Source organism: Erpetoichthys calabaricus, chromosome 4 (genome assembly GCF_900747795.2).
Source record: "Erpetoichthys calabaricus chromosome 4, fErpCal1.3, whole genome shotgun sequence".
Taxonomy (NCBI): domain Eukaryota; kingdom Metazoa; phylum Chordata; class Cladistia; order Polypteriformes; family Polypteridae; genus Erpetoichthys; species Erpetoichthys calabaricus.
Genome location: NC_041397.2, coordinates 22,781,872 through 22,805,427, shown reverse-complemented (window position 1 = coordinate 22,805,427; position 23,556 = coordinate 22,781,872). Strand labels below are relative to the sequence as shown.

Genomic DNA, 23,556 nt, shown 5'->3' with positions numbered 1-23,556 from the left:
TTAAGGGAGTAATTGCTGCTGGACGGGGCAAGTGACACTCCACAGTCCCAAAGCAAAGCCAGCGCATGTCACTGAATGTAACCGGCAGAACAAGCAGCCATGCAGTAAAGATGTTTAAGCATAAGGTCAACATACTATATCTACGTCTGGCTCATTTTAGTTTGAATTGTTTGTATTTTTATTTTTGTTTTCTGATTTTAAAGTAAAGTGTAATATTGCTTCACTGTCATTTTAAAAATATTTGAAGCATAGTTTTGTAATATAAGTAATAAAGTATTATGGATTTTTGACGATATTTTCATTAATGGACATTTTCAGTGCAAGTTCCAACTTTCATACAAAATCATGTTATGAATGTAAGCAGGAATGGAACACATTTTGTAACCTTGTGTCTGCCTGAAATATTTAATACCATCGAAATGGTAAGCATATTAAATACTCGTATGCTGAACAGTATGGTTATAATTAACTGGCATCCCTTATGAGCTGTGTAAAAAGAAAACACCTGTAACTGATGGCGTAACACCAACATAACCTGGATGGTCCAGTCATGACCAAGGAAATTGGAAGACTTTCTTATGAGCAGTGATTGAATAGTTTCTGCACTATCACAGTTACAATGTTTTTGGAACAACTTCCTCAGGTTTTTTAGGTTCTCCATGGACTTTTGTGTGTCTACTGGTACTGTCTACTGGCTCCTTCCCTAATCGGAAAACCTGGGTGAACAGCACAGCTCGCATGTCCCTGAGGGAGCGGGCTGCTTATTTTAATTCAAGTGACACAGAGCACTACAAATGCTCCAGATCCAGATGCGAACTACGCAGGGCAATCAAAGCAGCAAAGACTCAGTGCGGTAGTAGGCTGGAAAATGATTTTGGCAGCAGCAGTTTGTGTCAACTGTTGAAAGGTCTGCAGGTAATCACGAACTATAAAACGTCACCAGCTGTGCCGATATACATTGCCACCTCTTTCTGAGATGAGCTGAATGAATTCTCTTGTTTTGAGCCTTGCAGCTCAGCACGATGTTTTCAGTGCTACTGACAAGCAGAGCCTTCCTGTAGGTGACAGATGCCAGCATGAGTAGAAACTTTAAATGGGTTAAGTCTCACAAAGCCACCACCTCAGATGGCATCCTGTCCTGCGTCCTGAAGGCATGTAACACCCAACTGTTACAGGTTGTACACTGACATTTTCAACTTGTTCCCTGTCTTTATGTACAAGTGGCAGTGTTTTTAAAAAAAAAAAAACAATAAAACAAAACTACAGTTGTGCTTGTGCCAAAGAAATCTGTTCTTTCCTGCCTGAATGGCTATTTGCCTATTGCCTTAATGTCTGTGGTGATGAAGAATCCTGGAGAAACTGGACATGATCTACATTAACCACAACATCTCTGTTATCTTGAATCCAGTACAGTTTACATACCAGTGGAACAGATCTATGGATAATGACATCTCTGTCACACTCCACTCTGAAAAGGAAAAACACCTATGTCAGGACGCTGTTCATTAAATGTAGCTCTGCCTTCAACACCATTGTGCCTTCCAGCATTTTGCCAAAACTCAAGAGTCTTTGGTCTGAGCTGCTTCAACTGTGGCTGGAAGTTTGACTTCCTGACAAACAGAGACCAGTTAGAGGGGGAATAGCAAAAATAACTCCTCCAAAGTTCACCAACATCGGCATTCCAGAAACCTGCTGCCTCTGCCCAGTGATGTTCAGTCTATTTACCTAGGACTGTATAGCAAAGCATGAGGGCAGCAACAGCATCATCAAGTTCACGGACACCACAATTGTCATTGGCCTTATCAGTGGTGATGATGAGGCTGCTGACAGAAGGGCGGGAAAAGATGTGACTGTATGGTGCCATAACAACATCTCCCTAAATGTTAAGTAAACAAAGGAGGTCATTGTTGACATTAGAAAAAGCAAAGACAGTCACTCTCCACTCCTCATCAATGTCTTCCCTGTCCAGAATTCCCTGGTTGTCCAGATCACCCACTGCCTTTCATGGTCCATCAACACCACCTGCATACTCAAAAAGTTTGAGCAAAAGTTGTTTTTCCTGAGGAGGCTGAATAGCTTTGGGGTGAGAATCATACACTGGTTAACTTTTACCACCACACTGTTGAAAGTGTCCTTACCAGATGCATCATGGTGTGGTTTGGTAACGTGACTTTACAGGATCACAAAGTCCTCCAAAGGACTGTCCATACAGCTTCTAAAATCATTTAGCTGACCTTCAACACCATGCCATTTGCTTAACCAGATGTCTGAGGAGAGCTGAATTAGTCATCTCTGATGGCAGCCATCCAGCTTATTCCTGGTTTTCATTTTGGTCTTCTGGGAAGCACTAACAGAACCCCACCACTCGCTCTACCCACTTCACGAACAGCTTCATCCCAGGGACATAAGGTCACCGAACTCCCTGTAACCTGATCCTACTTGCCTTGCACTCTGTACTATACCCACCATGCTGGTTTATGTGTAATTGTTCTCTATGTTATTTTTCTTTTGGTTCAGCTGCTGTTAAAATATTACTTTACCCCAAAACATATATTTCAAAGTCATGCATCTTATGCTGATTGTGAAACCTAACACATCCTCAAATGTTGATTAGTGAGGACGAAGGAAAGATATTTGTTGTACATTGTCTAAGTGAATAATCTCCACTTTTAAAGAATAAGCCAAATATCAAATTTTGCCACTCGTATTTGTAAATTGGTGACTAAAGCACCACAGGTGATGTAGCAGATACACAGTGACCAAAACATATTTCTCATAGAGCTTGTGGTGCAGTTCTCATGACATGACTTCTTGAGATCTTGTGTGTGAATTGCATAGTAACATCTATGAAGAATGTGCTTAGCCAATGTGCTGAACACGGTTTTCTTTCAACCTTGGTAAACCTTTTCTGAGGCTGTGTGTTCACAAATGCTTGGCAATATAGTCGTTATAGTTACAGTATGAGTGGGAGGTATTGCCAAAAATCCATATTGCATTAAAAAATTGCACGGGTTTCAATAGAGACCCAGTTAAGTAATTTGTATATGCTTTTCAGACTGAAACATACCTCTTTATCTGTTAAAATGCTTGTTAGCACTCTGCTACTTAAAAGGGATTGATGAGTTATTCCCTCTCCAGCTTGAACTGATAAAAGTGCAGCTTCTTCGTCTTTTACCAGCAGTACTGTCAAACAAACAGAGGGCAAGATGTGTTTTCCCTGTCCTTTCTTCCTGTTTTAGATATCCTGCTTTAAACATCCATACATTGTCGGTGTGATGTAAATTTCATCAGTAGCCATGTGCGCGTCTGAGACAGCATGGCTCCAGATTTTTGTGTTTGTTGACTGTGCATACTCTAAACAATAAAACAAGACAAGGCCTGTGTTCTTGTGTGGAACAAGCATTAGTGCAGTACTGCGCACTCATTCACTGTCAGGAACCATGTCTACAGCTCTCTGTTTCTGTTCAGTTTTGGAGTATAACAGTTCCTTAAGACTCTGGCATAAAATCACATTTTCTTTTTCATTTTGCATGCACAGATTTGCATTTTTATGCAGGACTAGCTGTCCCCCACGGCTCAGCCCATGTAGTAGGGAAACAGGACAAACTTTAAAAATCAATTAAAAAAAATTTAATTCTGGCCAAACTAATAGGTACACTTCAACGTCAAAAGTTGGCATTGTATCTGATCGTGTTCAGCTGTGTCGGAAGAGCATCCCCATGTGGCTGTGATATCTCCGGCAATCAGCAGCTACCCTCTAAAACACACGTAGCTGTGATCTCTGTCTCAGAAACGTCAAACATTACTCTTTAACAATCTGTAGATGATGATGTTTGTTGAACAAGCAGGTATCGCTAGCTAAGCGGAGGCAAGGTACGCTCCAACACATGGCGAGAGATAGAACAATTTGAATAGAGGCTGACGCGGGAGTGAGGAGGGCTCCTCTTCCAGCTGCTCTCTCGGATTCGCACAAATAAATTAGTACATCAAACGAACTATGATACTTAGTGTGATGAGAGAAGTCGCAAAATCAAATCTAAATCCATTAAGTAGTTCTCTTGTGAAAAGCGGACAGATGTACATACAGACAGATGTTGGATTTTATATTTATAGACAGATATATATATATATATATATATATATATATATATATATATATATATAGACAGATAGATATCTATAATAATAAAAGGCAAAGCCCTCACTGACTGACTCACTCACTGACTGACTCACTCATCACTAATTCTCCAACTTCCCGTGTAGGTGGAAGGCTGAAATTTGGCAGGTTCATTCCTTACAGCTTACTTACAAAAGTTAGGCAGGTTTCATTTCGAAATTCAAAGCGTAATGGTCATAACTGGAACATATTTTTTGTCCATACACTGTAATGGAGGAGGCGGAGTCACGTATCGCGTCATCACGCCTCCTACATAATCACGTGAACTAAAAACAAGGAAGAGATTTACAGCACGAGTCGCACGCGGGAACGAAGGTAAATGACGTTAATTTTTGACTGTCTTTTAATACTGTGTAAGCATACATATTAACACATGTGCAATTAAACGTGTGCATTTACGGGGTGATTTCTCAGGCTTAAAAGCTGACCTTTTATCAAACGCGGGAACAAAGGTAACTGACGTTGTTCACTGTCTTTTAATACTGTGTAACCATACATATTAACACATGTCCAATTAAACGTGTGCATTTACGGGGTGATTTCTCAGGCTTAAAAGCTCGCCTTTTACTAAAAAGGTAAATGCAAAACTATTTTCAATCAGTTTATTGAAACGCTCCCGTTAAGGATTGCAATAACATATTCGCGAGATAAAAGAACGAAGTAGGGGGAAATGGAGGAACAGCCGCAAACAGCGAAGAGCAAAAAATTAATTAAACAATTGAGAACGGAGCGAGTTAAGCATACAAGCATGTTCATAAGGGAAACAAACCACGGTGTAAAACGTAAGTTTAAATAAAGTTTATAGAAACGCTCCCGCTGCGGATTGCAATAACATATTCGCGAGATAAAAGTTTAATGAGAAGACACGAGGTATAAACGAACCACACGCCGTGGCGCAACGTTAGGGGCAACAGTTTCAAGCATTCTATGATCTGCTTCTCGCAACTGAAAGACGGCACATGGCGGATGTTAGCCGACTTGCTGACCGCAACGTTAGGGGCTTCAAGTATGGCGCTGACGCCACATCTCAGTGCCAACACTTTGCAGACTGTACTTAAAAGACACGCCCTCCTCACTGGACAGTTAAAAACACCAATCAAACTAACGATGACATCAAGTATTACCCAATCAAAAGTAGGAAAGGAGGCATCTTCATAAAATGCGTGTGGGATGATTTGCATGAGACGCTGCTTTAAAAAAAAAATGATTACAAAAATACGGGATAAATCCCGTCCACTATTGATTCAAAATGGGACGCGCAATTTCATTGTCAAACGCGGCACGATTCCGTATTTTAAAGGACGGGTGGCAACCCTACAGTGCCAGGTAACCACCCATACAATCAGATTGTGATTCACACTAGGAATGCAATGAATGTAATTACCCCGATCTACATACAAGGCGAAAGTCTTGCAACATTCAAAGATGATGGATTGGGATAATTAGTACTTATTAAGTACACCATGGAACATAAAAGAGCTGCATGTTCATAAGGGAAACAAACCACGGTGTAAAACGTAAGTTTAAATAAAGTTTATAGAAACGCTCCCGCTGCGGATTGCAATAACATATTCGCGAGATAAAAGTTTAATGAGAAGACACGAGGTATAAACGAACCACACGCCATGGCGCAACGTTAGGGGCAACAGTTTCAAGCATTCTATGATCTGCTTCTCGCAACTGAAAGACGGCACATGGCGGATGTTAGCCGACTTGCTGACCGCAACGTTAGGGGCTTCAAGTATGGCGCTGACGCCACATCTCAGTGCCAACACTTTGCAGACTGTACTTAAAAGACACGCCCTCCTCACTGGACAGTTAAAAACACCAATCAAACTAACGATGACATCAAGTATTACCCAATCAAAAGTAGGAAAGGAGGCATCTTCATAAAATGCGTGTGGGATGATTTGCATGAGACGCTGCTTTAAAAAAAAATGATTACAAAAATACGGGATAAATCCCGTCCACTATTGATTCAAAACGGGACGCGCAATTTCATTGTCAAACGCGGCACGATTCCGTATTTTAAAGGACGGGTGGCAACCCTACAGTGCCAGGTAACCACCCATACAATCAGATTGTGATTCACACTAGGAATGCAATGAATGTAATTACCCCGATCTACATACAAGGCGAAAGTCTTGCAACATTCAAAGATGATGGATTGGGATAATTAGTACTTATTAAGTACACCATGGAACATAAAAGAGCTTATGAAGCCTTGAACCGAAAAAAGCAACATCTCAGAGATCGTAAAAAAAAAAAGGAGGTAATGTCGTTTTACTCGCTGTAGATTTTAGTGAAACATTACCAGTTATTCCACGAGGGAGACCAGCAGATGAACTCAACGCTTCTTTAAAATCCATGCTTCTCCCATGGTCGGTTATATGTCGCGTGTTCTTGGGTAGGTACACCAAAAAATGTATACATTTAAGCATGTAATGGGCAAAGAAAAAATGAGGTATACCCGAAGGCACTGCAGTAGTACTCAATGTAACTTTACTTCTTAAATGTTAATGTTTTACTGTTTAATAATTTATACGCTTCTTATATATTGTTCAAATTCTTTTATCAAAATACCAGTGACAGCGCAATGCACGATAACATGGAGTGAATACACCATACGCATCTGCCCACGGCCGCCCTGGTGTGCGCAGATAGGAGTTGATTCTAAAATAAAATAAACATAAAAAGAGTAATACAATCATCACCCATAAAGCGGATAGCAGACGTGACGTATTATATGTGTACCAGATTTCAAGTCAATAGGTGAAACAGTTTGCAAGCTACAGGTGATTTAAATATCCTGGACAGACCAACGAAAAGCCACGGTAGCAAATTATACAAGAAGATTTTAAGTTTAATTATTTATATTTATATGAAATGTGCTTCTTATATATTACTTCATATTCTCATATGATAATGATGTTAATGTTGTTTATATTGATTTCTATGTTATTGTGAGTGCATCTATGTGTGTATATGTATGTATGTATGTATGTATGTATGTATGTGTATATATATATATATATATATATATATATATATATATATATATATATATATAGATAAAAAATATATATATATAAAAAATATATGTGTATATGTATATATAATATATCTGTATATGTGTGTATATGTGTGTGTATATGTGTATATGTATATATATATGACAGCAACACTCAACAATGACAACACAATTACATTGACAATCATGTTACGTTATTTTTAAAATGTTTCCTTTACTTTTTCATAACCTCTTTAACACACTACTTCTCCGCTGCGAAGCGCGGGTATTTTGCTAGTATATATATATATATATATATGGATGTTTAAATATGTTTTCAAATTTTTCGCATAGTGGTATACATATTTTTGAAATCCATACCACAAGAATAATTCCATAAAGTATTCAAAATAAACCAGTTTATTGTCCTCTCCTAGATATAGCCAATAGCTTTCAACCACAGCAGTGCTTCATGGTAGCCTGTCTCGGAACTTATTGACTGTTTCTCATATGCACTTCAAGGTTTCTTGGATTGGAGGTAAAGAGTCAGTTATCATATTTGTATATGGTTCAATAATCCTGCTATTCGTAGAAACCTGATTTTTAAAATGCCATTTAAACCCTTTTTTCTATCAAAGAAATCGGGTTATTGATCTCTGAGAAACCTGATAAACGGAAGTAGATTTCTTAGGTAATAACCCGATTAGATAGATAGATAGATAGATAGATAGATAGATAGATAGATAGATACTTTATTAATCCCAATGGGAAATTCACATAAATTATGTGTTCATGTAAACCCTTAACTGGGTTATTGTTAAGGAATTTGTAGCCTGTGCATGTCTATTGTGTTCTGTCAGCCTGCATACGTATATGTGTTGTGCACTCAGCTTTCAGGTTGAAACATCCACAAAATACATTTCTAGAGACAAATGTTTGCATGATTGTCTTACTCCGTCTCCTAGGTGAAATAATCTGTCTCAGTATTTCAGAAATTGCTAAATTAATTTTGATGAGTAGAACGCATATTGTTAAACTCTGCAACAGAATCTCTAGCAGTGGGGTAACACCTTAAAACTTGCATGCGTTAAATAGGCCGGTTACTTTTTAAAGGGTAATCAAAAGCAATTATCTTACTGAAGTAAAAATACCTGCATTGTTATTCTAGAAGCACTGGGTGTAAGGCAAGAAGCACACGCAGTATTTGAAGGGCTTAATCACCAAGACAAGGAGAAAGGAGTTTGCTGCATGCAATCCATTAACAAAACCTATAAATAAAGCGCCAGTTTGACTAAAATTATTTATAAAACATAAGAATATGATCATAAACATGGTAGTTATTTTCAGATTTATAGTGGCAGATGATGCCGTTTAGCTTTTTTGGCATAGTTTAATGACTTAGAGTTTTGCCAGTGCACAACTGCAGATGATTACTTGTGAATGTAAACACAGATTTAAAAAAAAAAAATTAAAAAAATGATTTCTGCCTTAACTGGGTTATTCACCTTAACCCAACTATGTGTGTGCATGTAAATGCACTGAATGCAAAAACCTGTAAACTGAGATTTGATATGAAGGAATGAATGTTGTTTTCTTATCAAAGAATCTCTAACTGTTTAGGGGTGCTATGTTATCAATAGTCTTCAAATAGAACTAGTGGTAGTAAAGAAAACTCTGTGGTTTTATCAGTTGATTTTAGTGTAAAGCCGATGTCACATTACACGACTTCCAGTCGGAGGGCATGACAGACTTGATGACTGTAGTTGATGATCTTGTTGCTTGAGTGGGTTAAGACTACACAACTAGAAATTGTATGTTCTGAAATGAAATGGCTGTGTAATGACTTTCAGGCACACTTTCACATTTCCAAAGTATCACAAGTTGGCCACTATTGTGCTAACTGCTGGAGCCGGTCCCTGTGTGTGTGTATGTCTATGTGTGGAAAGAGTTTAGTGGTACAATGAGTTCACCCATAATCTCTGCCCTTTTTTCTCCCTAGTTTTTCCATTCTGTCATGGTACATAAAGCATGCATCATCAAGCAGATGAGTCAGTCTTCTCTGTTTGTTAGGTTTAAAATACCTGTGTTCCTTATAGCTCGTACCTGTATTATATGTATTCTAAAGCAGGGTGAGAGTTTATTGATAGTCAGCTCTCATGCACACACAAGCTAGTACCTACTGCTTGAGACAAAATTAATCTGTTCGATTTTTGTTGAGAGCACATCACAGACTGGTTGGGCTGAGTTGCTGGTAAGTCAGACTAGAAGACTAGGAATTATGGCTGCATACCATAACTGACATGCTCATGAGTATGTAAGCGAAGCCTGTGACTAAAAATTGCTGGAAAAGTCGTATAATCTGACAAGGTCGTAAAAAGTAATACTTTGAACAAGCTCGGTGCAAGACCAAAGTATAATCAGCTATTAGCAAATTTTACGCTGTAGTACAGGTCAAGGGGTACACAATAAGGCTGTTAATAAACTGAAAGAACACAAAAAAGTATTAAAGAAGAAAATCTTCTTTAAATAAAACAGGCTTTAAAACTGAAGGAATTTTGTAAAGTCATGGAAGCAAAAAATGATAGAACCACGTTAAAGTCTTCCGGAAGCTAGCTGATGCTTTAACAAAACAAATGCTGAATAACATTTCAATAATGCACTGTATGGAAGTGCATTGTTGTAAATTAGATTACTGGCTTTAAAACAAATCAGTGAGCCAAAGGTTAACAAAACAGTGGTCTCGTAATCCATATTAAATTCTCTGAACCTTTCTCTGTAGGACTCCACTCCATGTCATCCCTCCAGCCATAAACAATCTGAAAAATCTTCCTTCCTTCAAAAACCCCATGTCTGATCAGTCTTGTAGTCAAATTAATGAAAGAAAAGTCAGCAAACAATAGAGATCATCTGACATATACAGGTATCCATTGCAGACATTTGGAAAAGGTCTCATGCTATGATGGAAGTAAGACGGATAATGTTTAAAGAAGCAAAGTTAGGGAGAAGTTATATTAATGCATAAAATCATGCAGTAAACGATTAGTTCTGAGATTCTGTACTTCAAGATGTTTTCATGGATCTCAGTTTGTCTAGGGATAAAGTATTATGTCCAATTCCCTTTGCAATCTCATAGTGCATACAATCAAGTCTGCCAAACTTTAGCTGACACCATGCTTTAGATAGACAGATAAAACATTATTTGTCTCCAGTGGGAAATTTTGGTTTTTACTGAAGGTCTTTAAATAGATTAATAGATAGATAGATAAAAAAATATACACACGCACACTGTGGTCTGAACACATGCCAGAATGGCTAAAAAAGAAAGATCATGAAAAATGAAAGAAAACAGCTGATTTGGCACTCCCAGTGAGGCAATTGGCAGGTGTATTGCTGTTTGTATAATGGAGCCCCTGTACCGTTTCTTGATGCACTTCTGCTGAATAAATCCATTGACTGAACGTACTCGGTGTTAGTTTTGTCAGAGAGAAGATGTGCAGCATTGTTCATAATGACACTCAGTTTTGTTTTCAGTCTCTCCTTTGCTATGACCTCCAGGAGGGTCCAGAGTGTGTTCTATAAGTGAGCCCACCCTTTTAATTTGCTGGTTGATTCAGTGGCCCTCTCTTGAAGTGATGTTACCAGCCCAGCACACCACAGTGTAGAAGATCACACTTTAAATCACAGAGATGTAGAAGATGTGAAGCATGTCTCTTCCCACTTCAAAGGAATGCAGTCTCCTATGGAAAAAGAGCCTGCTCTGCCCTTTCTTATATAATCCATCTGTGTTATGAGACCAGTCTAGCCGGTCATTGATGTAGACACTTAAGTACTCATAGGAGTGCACCACCTCTTCATCCACTCCTTGAATAGTGACTGGGTGTAGAAGCTTTTTGGTGCCGCAAAACTCTAAGAGGTTCCTTGGTTTTGCTATTGTTAAGATAGAGACAATTCTCTTTGCACCAAGAAACAAAGTTTTCCACCTGACACCTCTCCTGTGTCTCATCCTTTTATCAAAACACCCCACAAGTGCAGAGTTATCTGAGAATTTCTGCAAGTGACATGACCTGCTGTTATATTTATAGTTACAGATGCGCAGAGTGAAGAGAAAAGGAGACAGGACTGTTCCTAGTTGTATGTCTTCACACATGACATCTTTGTATTCTAAATGATCAAAGTTAGCATTACAATTGAATCCAGATTTAACAAATGATTTATACTGTAATTACCTTAAAGTGGTTTAAATATTTTTGGAAATAGTTTTTACTATACTTGAGAAGGCTTATTCTCTGCATTCTGTTTAATAAGAAGCAATTTCCTTAATAAGAAAATGTGTTATGTGAGAATAGACAAATTGTCTTTTGGTCATGGGATATATGAATGATTGTTTATTGATTTATCTGCCTGAGCATTATTTTCAGGTCAGGTGTAAAATCAAGAAATAGGGTAATTCACATAAGTGTTGGCAGTAGGTTAAAATCCAGTTCTGTGTTTACTAATCTCAAAATACTTTGTGCCAACAAAAATGGCATACAGTAATCGGAAAGAGGGTGAAACTCCCATCATAAAACAGTAGCAAAGCAGATATTGTAAAAGGTGCAAAGTATCATGATCATTTAAATAAAACTTTAGTGAGCTTGTACTTAAAAGTGACCTCTCTTATCACTGTCCAGCAAGGAGGGAGTTTATCAGTCTAATGGCTAACAATACAAGATACAGTCCTTAAATCTACAGAGTAATATTTACTTTTTTACAATCTAATATGATATAATCCCTCCAGCATGTCCAGAGTCAACACTGACTTTTGTCCTAATGGGCCATGCTAGTGAAGCTATCTAAATATACAGTATGTCCAGATTACCTGAAACAGATACCCTGCATCAAGATGTTTTTACTATTATAAATCTGAAAAGGTAATGACTGTTAGTCTCCACCCAAATGGTAACAAATGGTAATTCTTTACTTAGAAATTTTAAAATATTAGCTTTTAGATATGCCTTAAGCTGTCAGAGAGCGTCTACATAATGTCCAATTCATCAGTTCTCACGCACAGGTCTTCTGTAAACATAGCTGTTCTCACATATAATGCAGCACATGGTATAACCCTGCTACAAAATGTTATATGCCTACAAAACAAGAAAAACAGAAGAAAATATTATTCAAATACATGTCTCACTGAAGAAAAACAGCTGAAAGCAGAATTACATCTTTGTTACTTAAATTTGTTTGTGCATAAAGCATCAAACACCCCATTGGAGCAATTTGGCAAAAATAACTAATAACTGACAAGTAACATATATAACAAGATTTAATTTTACTTCCGGCACTGCCTGGAGTAGCTCTCAGCTATAGCAACTCCCATGTTTGTTTGTCTTTGTTGTTGATTGGTAACTTTATTTGTGGAATACATGGATAACAGAAATTATGAGGAAGGATTCACTCGCTTATACACAACAGCAGCTGCTGCTCCCTTTGTCTCCCAGAGCACCAGAGCTAATCATTGGACTGCCAGCAGAGCTGTGGCGTAGACATCGTGGAAAGAGAGCAGGATCCCTGCTCAGCAATTACAGTAGAAAGTATAGACCCTACCTGCCTTTGATCATCATGGGCAATGCAAGGTCACTGATGAATGAAATGGATGAGCTCTCAAAGCCGATCAGCAGCCACTGGGAATTAAAACTCAGCAGTGCCATTTGCTTCACAGAGACACGAGTTAGGGATGAGAGTTCAGAGATGGATTTAAAATTGTAAAGGCAGACAGAAGCAGGAGACAAAATAGTATGAAGAATGGAACGGGAATTGCCATTTATGTGAGTGAAGAATGGTGCAACCCTGGACACATTACATTTAAAACACAGGTATCTGACCCAAATGTTGAGCTGCTAGCAGTGGGCTTACAGTCATATTATTTGCTGAGAGTTTTCACTTCTCATTGTGCTTGCAGTTTACAACCCCCATCCCCACATGGCTGATGCGGTATATTCTGTAGTAAGCAAACTCACTATCAACCATCCCAGAACCTTCATCACAATTTCTAGGGTCTTTAACCATGTTCCACTCTTCTCCATCCTCACAAATTTGTGGAAACAGGACCCTGGATTTGTTATATGCCAGTTTTAAAACGAAATACAACTCTGTTGCTTTGCCATAATTTGGTTTAGCTTATACCTGCATATGAACTCATTGTCCAGCAGCTGCCAGTCACCACCAGGACTGTGCACAAATGGACCACGAAGGTTGAGTAGGTTCTTAAGAATGCCTTTGAGAAATCTTGCTGTAACATGCTTTGTGAGTCACATGATGAGCACATTGAGGAACTCAGCCACTGTATCACATAATACATCCTATTTTGTATGAATAACACAGATCCCACGAAGATGGTGCACAGTTTCCCCACCAGCAAATCACAGATCGCTGTTGTAGTAGTAACTGTTTTTTTAGACAGCTGAGACAAACTGATAGCTTTTTGCTAAAACTATTGTTTTTTAATTCCAGAAAATGTTCTGTTTCATCTTTGTAACAGTCTATATTAAACAAAAGTAAAAACAAGCTAACCTAGCCATTCTTGGTAAATTATTCTTTTTTGGCTCTAGTGCTACAGTGATGATAAAAGTTCTGCGGCTTTACACATTGAGGCAAAACTAACAATCATCTAGTCCTCACCAAAACTGAACATGATATAAATCTAACCTCACATGATAAATTATTATCATAAGTACTCATCAAAACCTAAGCTAACCTAAAGAAACCATGTGTGAGAAAGTAACTATATCTCATGATTTTGTTCATTATAGATTCACCAGTAACTTCAAGAGATAATTTTCTGGATGACTTCATCAGTCTCTTGAATCCTAATTGCCAACCCCTCCATGCAGCACTGCCACAGCATCTCCATTAAGCTGAAGCCTGGACTTTATTTTTGGCTGTTCCAAAGCTAATACTCTTTTTCAGCCTTCACTTGTAATTTTATCTTTATCATAGCAGTTATTTATTTTTCTGTATTGTCATGAAAGTGTCAATGGTTAATATTAATTTTAATCAATGGTTATATTTTATAGGTTGTGCGTACATTTCATTCCTTCTTCTGTTTTCACAGGGCTGCCTTGAATTCGATTAATCAACTGAAAGTTATCCTGAATTCTGCAAGCAGCAAGCCTTCTGAAAATCTGATGAAATATTTTGGTGTAAGTTACCTTCTGAGAAATAATGTGGGAAATCAGAACAGTTTGCTGCAAATACTGTAATTGCTTTCTAGGCTAAAATATTGATTTGTAGGCTACGTTGTAATAGATCATATATACTCCGTATATTAAAACTCAATACCCAAAAGGAGCGGTAGTCTATTGTTATAGATTTTCCAAATTTGCATCCAAGAGTGACCTTCATATACTGCAATACTGAAGTAATTTTTGGTAGTGCCAAATTTGAATAACATGCTTTTGCCAAATTTATTTAATAAGCTGTGTTGTAATATGCTTTATAGAATGTGTGCATGTGTTTGTCTGTATGTTTCGAATGGGTTATCTTTTTCTTAAATAAAATGTTTCCTTTCTGAAGCTTATGAATATTTCATAATCATGTGTAAAAGCTTGAGTTCAATTAAAATTTTAATTGTTCCAGAAGGGAAATTTGTTTGGTCAACAGAATTTTTAAAGCAAGACCAAGACATTACTTAAAAGACACAGCACAGAAGACCTCAGCTAGCAAACATACTTAAAATACATAAAATATAGTTGTGAACATAATGCATTTTATATGCTGTTAAGTGTTGACCAATATTTGCAAAAGAATGAAATGCTGTTGCACCCAAAACTTAAGTCTGTGGATGTTTATGAAAATAATTTTTTTTTTTGAAGTTTAGCATACCGAATAATAAGTATTTGGAGTGGATGCTTTTTATCTTCATAAACTTGAACCTCTAACCTGATGTTAATAGCTTAATTTTGAATGTAGTACACTAGTTCTGTCTGAGAGGATGAATTGTGCTTTATACCATACTTGCTAATTAAATAGGAGTGTCAGGTTAAACTTTTGTGACCTAATTACTTTATTGCTACATTTTACCATTTGATTAATCCTATTTTTTGTTGCAAACATTAAGATTTGAAAGCCATGTCAAAAGAACAGAAATTAGTACAGAATAAACATAACATTTATAAAAAAATTTGTCTTTTGATTACCAGTTTAGAATTTTGAGTTTAAGGTAGTACCTAGATATTTATAAATTTCAACAGTCAAGGAACAGCTTTGCCAATCAATCGCTCAATCAGTCTTCTAGCCAATCATGCACACAGCCACACCCACAAAGGTCCAATTTGGAAATGGTAGTTAATCTAACATGGATGTCTTTCCTCCAACAACCCCAAAACCGCAGTACCTGGTGGAAAATGTATGCAGACTAGGGGAGTACAGGATGTGCCAGCTCCTCATGGGCAATATTTCATTTGAAATTAAGCTTTTTAATAACTTCTTAAATTTAAAGATTGCTGTCTGAAACAAACTCATCTCAAATCTCATTATTTAGAATGTTCTAAACATTGATCATTAAGTCAATAAAAGAATTAAAAAAGGTTTTTCTTTTCAAACATGGCACCTGCTTTTAAATCATATATGTTAATGTGTGAGACTAGCAGTTTAGAGTGCCCTGAACCTGGCAGTTGCAAATAACATTCCGTCTACTGATACAAATAGAAATTTATGTATTTATTTTCATCAACAAAAAAAGTACACTGTACAGATAACCTACTATACCCCACAGATAAGGGTGCCCAAGTATTTTTACGTTCTTCTGCCCCTAATCCTCTCAAATGTGAAAATCCTTGAACAATACTTGGGCCTCCCTTACTGTGGTAGGGTGTGTTACAGCGTGTTATGTAAGTGGTTTAATTTATTAATTGATTTTAGATTTTTTTTTTTTTTAAATTTAACCATTGATTAGCAAGCTTAATAAGTTGATTACCATTTAGTGGCATAGCGAGTGCACGGTGTCAACTGGGGTTGGCTGTGCTGATGAAAAGAACAGGGGGAGGCAAGAAAAGTAACAAAGTAATCAGGAGAAAGGAAATTGAGAAGTGAGTAAGTGCTGGAGACAGGCAAGAACTAAGGTGGATGGTTAGAGCTCTGTGCAGGTTTCCAGTACAGGAAAGAGAGCTGGGCAAGCGCACCACCTTTAAGGAGATGTCCATATCTGCTGAATAATTAAGGAAGCAGTGAAAGCAGCGCACGTAGATCCCACAGTTTTTAAAAATCCTAAAATAACCTTTGACTTTAACACTAGAGTATGCACTTACACTAACAAGTATTATATAACACTAATATTTGTATATTATAGGATTTTATGTGATACAAATCATTTTCAGTATTGTTTATATATATTTTGCTGCATGTTTCTTTCTTCAAACTCTAAAAATGTTCCCATGTAATTGTTCACGGCCAGCTCACTAATAACTGAAACTGCGAATATCATATTCATGAATGTGGGGGGGAACTTTATATGTTCTTCTAGTCAGATATTTCAGATATAATTTGATATTGTAAATTAATAGACATTTTGTTTTGCTGTTAGCAAAAAGAATAATAAATTAGACTTTTAAGTTAAAGTTCCAAAATTTACTTACTTTTCTCCTGGCAAGGGGATTCTGTTCATTAGGTTTGTAGCTAAATGGAAATATTCTTGTTTTGAGAAGCAGAATTACAAGGATTATAGAAAGAGTATCTATCTATCTATCTATCTATCTATCTATCTATCTATCTATCTATCTATCTATCTATCTATCTATCTATCTATCTATCTATCTATCTATCTATCTATCTATCTATCTATCTATCTATCACAACATTAACAGCAGAGTAAAAGACAAACGGCATGCAATGTACATGCATGCAGATATGTACAGTAATACTAGGTGATTTTAAATATTTCAGGTAAACAGTATATAACATGAGAGAAGATAAAGCTAGACATAGTAAAGAATCAACTTTGGATAAGAAAGTGTAGTTGGAAATTTTCACAATAAAGCTAAAGAACAGTCACTTACACCACTCTGCCTGAATGAAATGTGCAGTTTGGTCTGGAATAGCTTGTGTGTAACTTAGCATGGTTGGTCTGTTGTGGTAGCTTTCCTTATTGTAAGTACTTGTGTATGTAAGGTATCTAGTAGGTGGCAACAGAATCAGAACAAAGTGAGCTGAAAATAAACACACGGGCAGCTATTCATGTAGGGTACAATGCATCATGAACACAATTTGACCATTAACTACACCATCTTGGCAAGCTGTCAACGTATTGTATGTATTCTGATTTTTGCAAGTTGCCTTGGGAAAAGTCATCTGCTAAATAAAGAATGATTCGAGCGATAAGCATAGTTTTTTTTAAAAGTGTAGCAAGACCCAGAAAGGAAAATGAGTTGGAACTACACTCCTCCTTTTCTTATGGCAGGACACAATTGCAGGCAGCCCTATTGTTCTCAGAAATGCCACATTATAAGAGGTCAGTCAGGTGTGGACAGAGTTATTAAAGGTAGTTCGCTCCCTATAGTGGGCATTGCTTTGGAATTAGTAAATTGCATAAGCGCTTATCATTGATATTTTCTTAATGTCTTGTCCTAATTAAAATGTTTATATGAACAGTATGAGATGTCAAAAATTTCATCCTTGTTGTTTTGGAATATGGGATATTTTTTTTCTCACATTATCTTTCACTTTAAAGGGTGTTTTTAAAGTCTAACAATATTTCACCTATTGGCTTTTTCTAATCACTGGGTGTGACTCCTGCTCTGTGACATGATGGCTGGAAGTTGTAACTGAAGATGTCACATAGGTGACATGACGAAAGTTGGAGTTGCACTACAAAGAATGGTCCGATTACCTTTTCTGTTCGCCCTGTACATCTCGAATATAAATATAACACCAGGTCATATCACTTGCAAACATTTTCAGATGATTATGCACTTCAATGAATCATTCAGCAGAAGTGTGTTAAGAGATGTGACGGGCGCTCCTTTATACCAACAGCAATACACCTGCCTAATGACGTAGTAGGACTGCCAATTCAGAAGTTTTCTTTCTTTTCAAATTCTCTTCCTTTCCAGTTTTTCAGGTCTGTGTACAGAGCATATTGTGTATGTGTGTATATATATATATATATATATATATATATATATATATATATATATATTTGTTTGTCTAGTTATGTATTTTTTTTATTTAAAGAGCTTATGTTCTTTGTGTGGGGTGACTTTATGGCTAGAAGTCACAACATATGACGTCACCTAGGTGACAGTATAAAAGTTCACTGCACCACAATAAACAGTCCTGTCTCCTTTTATGTTTATCCTGTACATCTTGACTATAAATGTAATACCAGGTCATGTTACTTGTAGAAATTCTCAGATGGCTCTGCACTTATGGGGTGTGTTGATAAGGGAAAGAGACAGAGTATAGGAGTTGGGTGAACAAATTTGTTTCTTGGTGTAGAAAGAATTGTATGCATTTTAACATCAGCAAAACCAAGGAACTGCTTATTGACTTTCATGCATCAAATGGCATCTACGTCCAGTCACTATTCAGAGAGTGGATGTAGAGGTGGCGGAATGCTGCAATTACTTGGGAGTCCATATGGCAGGCTGGGCTGATCTTGGAACACAGAGGAACCATGTGAGAATGGCCAAAGTGGATCCTTTTTTTCTTAGGAGACTGCTCCTTTATGTGGGTAATGACATCCTTTGCATCTTCAACTATTTTCTAATGGCAAGTGTGATTTTTTTCTATGCTGTTCTGTGCTGGTAACATCACTTCAGGAGAGGCCTACCGAATCAGCATGCTAAAAAGGCAGGTACAGTTATGTGGCACACTCTTGAGCCCCTGAAGGTTGTAGTGGAGGAGAGAATGAAAACAGACCTGAGTAGCATTATGAACAATGCTGCACATCCACTCTGTGACAAACTAACACTGAGGACTTCCAGCCAAATAATTCAGCAGAAGTGTCAAGAAACACTACGGGAGCTTCTTTATACCAACAGCAATACACCTGCATAATGCCTCACTGGGACAGCCAAGTCAGAAGTTTTCTTACTTTTTAGTGTTTTGGGTGTGCATTTCAGAGTGGTTTGTTTGTCATTATATAATATAAATGTAAGCCTCTGAAAACGCCAAATTCTCCCCTTGAGACAATAGTCTGTTTTTTCCGCCCATTTTTCCATCATTCTTTTTCAAATTGTCTGTGATTTTGGGTAAACTAGAAACATTTTAGCAGCGTTCTTAGTGACTTAAGTCTGATATACTGTAGGGTAAAAGAACTGCATTTTTTCCAGATTTAAGAGGTTCAGTTAGCATTTTGGGTTAAGATGAAAGATTTAGATATTGATTTCTTGGCATTGACTCTGACTTCAGTATATTCCATTTTCTGGTGTTTTTCAGTCCCTGTCTTCCTATCCGAACTTGGCACAATACTATTACACCACCATTATAACCTGCCTGCCACTGTTTCTTTGTTGTATTTAATTATATAAATCATTTTGCTTTCAGCCTTGCCCACACAGGCATGGGTACAAGGCTGGCGCCTGGTCAGAGCAAGTGGTCATAACCCCACAGATGAGTCAAATCACCAAAATGGATTGGGTCATTGATCCTATATCAATTGATTCTAAATCTAGTCAGATTCCTGCTCATTTGGTTTTAACTGTTTTTTTTTTTTGGTGACTGAAGAATTTCCGTTACTAATTCTGTCATGACCCCAAGCCAGCCTGAGTGTAGCCATATTGTCTCTGAAGTTATTTATTGAAATCTGAGTTTCTTTGAGCAGGTTGAGGAGACCCTGGAGAGGTGGAGATATACTCTAGAGAGGAGAGGAATGAAGGTCAGTAGGAACAAGACAGAATACATGTGTGTAAATGAGAGGGAGGTCAGTGGAATGGTGAGGATGCAGGGAGTAGAGGTGGCGGAGTTTAAATACTTGAGATCAACAGTACAGAGTAATGGGGATTGTGGAAGAGAGGTGAAAAAGAGAGTGCAGGCAGGGTGGAATGGGTGGAGAAGTATGTCAGGAGTAATTTGTGACAGACGGGTATCAGCAAGAGTGAAAGGGAAGGTCTACAGGACGGTAGTGAGACCAGCTATGTTATATGTGTTGGAGACAAAGCTGGAGGTGGCAGAGTTAAAGATGCTAAGATTTGCACTGGGTGTGACGAGGATGGACAGGATTAGAAATGAGTACATTAGAGGCTCAACTCAAGTTGGGAGACAAAGTCAGAGAGGCGAGATTGAGCTGGTTTGGACATGTGCAGAGGAGAGATGCTGGGTATATTGGGAGAAGGATGCTAAGGATAGAGCTGCCAAGGAAATAGAAGAGAAATAGAGGAAGGCCTAAGAGAAGGTTTATGGATGTGGTGAGAGGGGACATGCAGGTGATGGGTGTGACAGAACAAGATGCAGGGGACAGGAAGATATGGAAGAAGATGATCCACTGTGGCGACCCCTAACAGGAGCAGCCAGAAGAAGAAGAGTTTCTTTGAACCATAAGGAAAAAACCCAGCATATTTTATACAATAGTTTATTTTTGTTTAGCCCAAAATCACACAAGAAGTGCCTCAATGGGCTTTAACAGGCCCTGCCTCTTGACAGCCCCCCAGCCTTGACTCTCTAAGAAGACAAGGAAAAACTCCCAAAAAAAACCTAGTAGGGAAAAATGGAAGAAACCTTGGGAAAGGCAGTTCAAAGAGAGACCCCTTTCCAGGTAGGTTGGGCGTGCAGTGGGTGTCAAAAGAAGGGGGTCAATACAATACAATACACAGAACAGAACAAATCCTCAATAAAAAATAAAAAATAAAATTTTTTTTAGAAGTACGGAGCAGAATGTAACAGTAGATGATATCACATAATAAGATTTGGATACTTTTAGACTCCTGGAGACCTCATCCATCAAGCTGCCTCCCCCATTTGGCCATTCCATGGCTGAAACAGTTACAAAGTTTCTTTCCAGTACTAATAGTAGTTATGAACTAAATGCCACAAAGTGTAAGGGTAATTAAGCCTGTTATTTTGCAATTTACTTTTTAACCTAGCCAGCCTTCTACTTTTATTTTACCAAATTGTGCTTTGATAATTGAGAGAGACCAAGTATGTATTTTCATTATTGAACAAAATCAGAAGTGTGCCTTATATTTAACAGCGTATTGCTTTGACAAGCACCAGTCAATCCACTGAACTTTTTTATCTGCTTTCCTTTTTTTTAACAGTTCTTTCCACTAAGCTCTAAACACCTAAGCAAAACAGATACTGTTATAAAAATGTGCCTTTTTAATGTTTGAGGGACCTTACCATAAATTTGATGACATGGTTGATTTTTAGCTTGTTAGTTTAGGGGAAGGAGGTAACCAGTGGTTTAGTATTTACTGGAAAGAAAATATAAAGTTGAAATTGATAGTTGATTTTACTTTTAAATAAGAGAACAAAAAGACTTTCACTTCTTTCTACACTCACTGGCCATTTTATTAGGCATACCTTACTAGTACTAGGTCGGCCCCCTTTTGCCTTCAGAACTGCCATAATTCTTTGTGGCATCGATTCAACAAGGTGCTGGAAACATTCCTCAGGGATTCTGGTCCACATTGACATGATAGCATCACGCAGTTGCTGCAGGTTTGTCAGCTGCACATCCATGATGTGAATCTCTTGTTCCACCACTCCAAAGGTGCTTTATTGGATTGACATCTGGTGACTGTGGAGGCTGTTTGAGTACAGTGAACTCATTGTCATGTTCAAGAAACCAGTTTGAGATGACTTGAGCTTTGTGACATGACGCATTTTCCTGCCAGAAGTAGCCATCAGAAGATGGATACACTGCAGTCATAAAGGGATGGACATAGTCAACAGTAATATTCGGGTAGGCTGTGGCATTTAAACAATGTTCAGTTGGTACTAAGGGGCCCAAAGTGTGCCAAGAAAATATCCCCCACACTATTAAACCATCACCACCAGTCTGAATTGTGGATATAAGGCAGGATTGATCCATGGTTTCATGTTGTTGATGGCAAATTCTACCATCCAAATGTCGCAGCAGAAATAGAGACTCATCAGACCAGGCAATGTTTTTCATATCTTCTTTTGTCCAATTTTGGTGAGCCCGTATGAATTTTTACCTCCGTTGCCTGTTCTCAGATTACAGGAGTGGTACCCGTGGTGGTCTCCTGCTGCTGTAGCCCATCTGCTTCAAGGTTCAACGTGTAGTGCATTCAGTGGTACTCTTCTTTAATCCTCGGTTTTAACGAATGGTTATTTAAGTTACTGTTGCTTTTTTATCAGCTCAAACCACTTTGGCCAATCTCCTCTGACTTCTGGCATCAACAAGGCATATTCTCACAAGGAGCCTCTGCTCACTAGGTCTTTTCTCTTTTTCAGACCATTCTTTGTAAACCCAAGAGTTGGTTGCACATGAAAATCTCAGTAGATCATCAGTTTCTGAACAAATATGCCATGTTCAAAGTCACTTAAATCACCTTTCTTAATGCATTCTTCTAAATGCATTGAGTTTCTGCCATGTGATTGGCTGATTAGATATTTGCGTTAACAAGCAGTTTAATGGGTGTAGCTAATAAAATGGCCAGTGAGTGTAGGCTGTGCTCGTCACTATATTTTTTTTAATGGGTAATAAATTTAAATTATTTATCTGTCCGTTCATTTTATAATCAGCCTAGCCAGTTCAAGATTGATGGAGTATGATGCCTCTTTGTACAGCACTGGGTGCTAAGTAATCCTGGTGCCAATCCATTGCAGGGCACAGTCATATACCCTCAGTCACAGAATAATGTCTTCCTTTATCTAAACAATGTCAATAGCTAAAACAATTCCAAACCAAAGCTATTTTTATGCCTATCCCAGCCCCCTATCCCTTATCTAAAATCCATGCTAATCTTTTTGTTATTTCAGCATCTTTGAGTAATTCGTGTTTTATAACTTTTTTCTTGATCTGTAGTTCAATAGAGGGGCAAGAATTTGGTTTGATTTAAATAAAAGCAGCTGGGTAGGCCAGACAGATATCTTTAGCACAATGAATTAAGACTGTTAACTGTTTTATTGTATGCTTAATTGCCAGGCACTTTGGACTGACTGTTTCTACAGTTTTGTTGCTGTTCGTCTGCCCTTAATAACACAGATAATGTAGAGCAATCCTCTCTCCATTTTCTCATCCTGCTCCTTCCCCTTCAGAGTCCGGTACAGGGCAAGAATGAATGCTGGATGTGTTGTAGGGCACACCCATACACTCATACTTGGCATACATTTTGAATACAGGATTGTGTTTTGCATAGGTGACAAAACATTTAGTACTTTAATTGGTACTTTTATCACATGAAGCTGTTTCAGTGGTAATGTAAAT

General features: G+C 37.8%; 1 protein-coding gene across 1 annotated transcript in view; it reads left to right on the top strand.

Moving 5' to 3' along the window:
• rb1 (retinoblastoma 1) overlaps positions 1-23,556 on the top strand; it is a 323,190-nt gene that overhangs the window by 95,362 nt on the left and 204,272 nt on the right. The window contains exon 12 of the mRNA XM_028799245.2: positions 14,281-14,368. Within this exon, the coding sequence (XP_028655078.2) occupies positions 14,281-14,368 (88 nt within the window). The remainder of the gene's footprint in view (positions 1-14,280; positions 14,369-23,556) is intronic.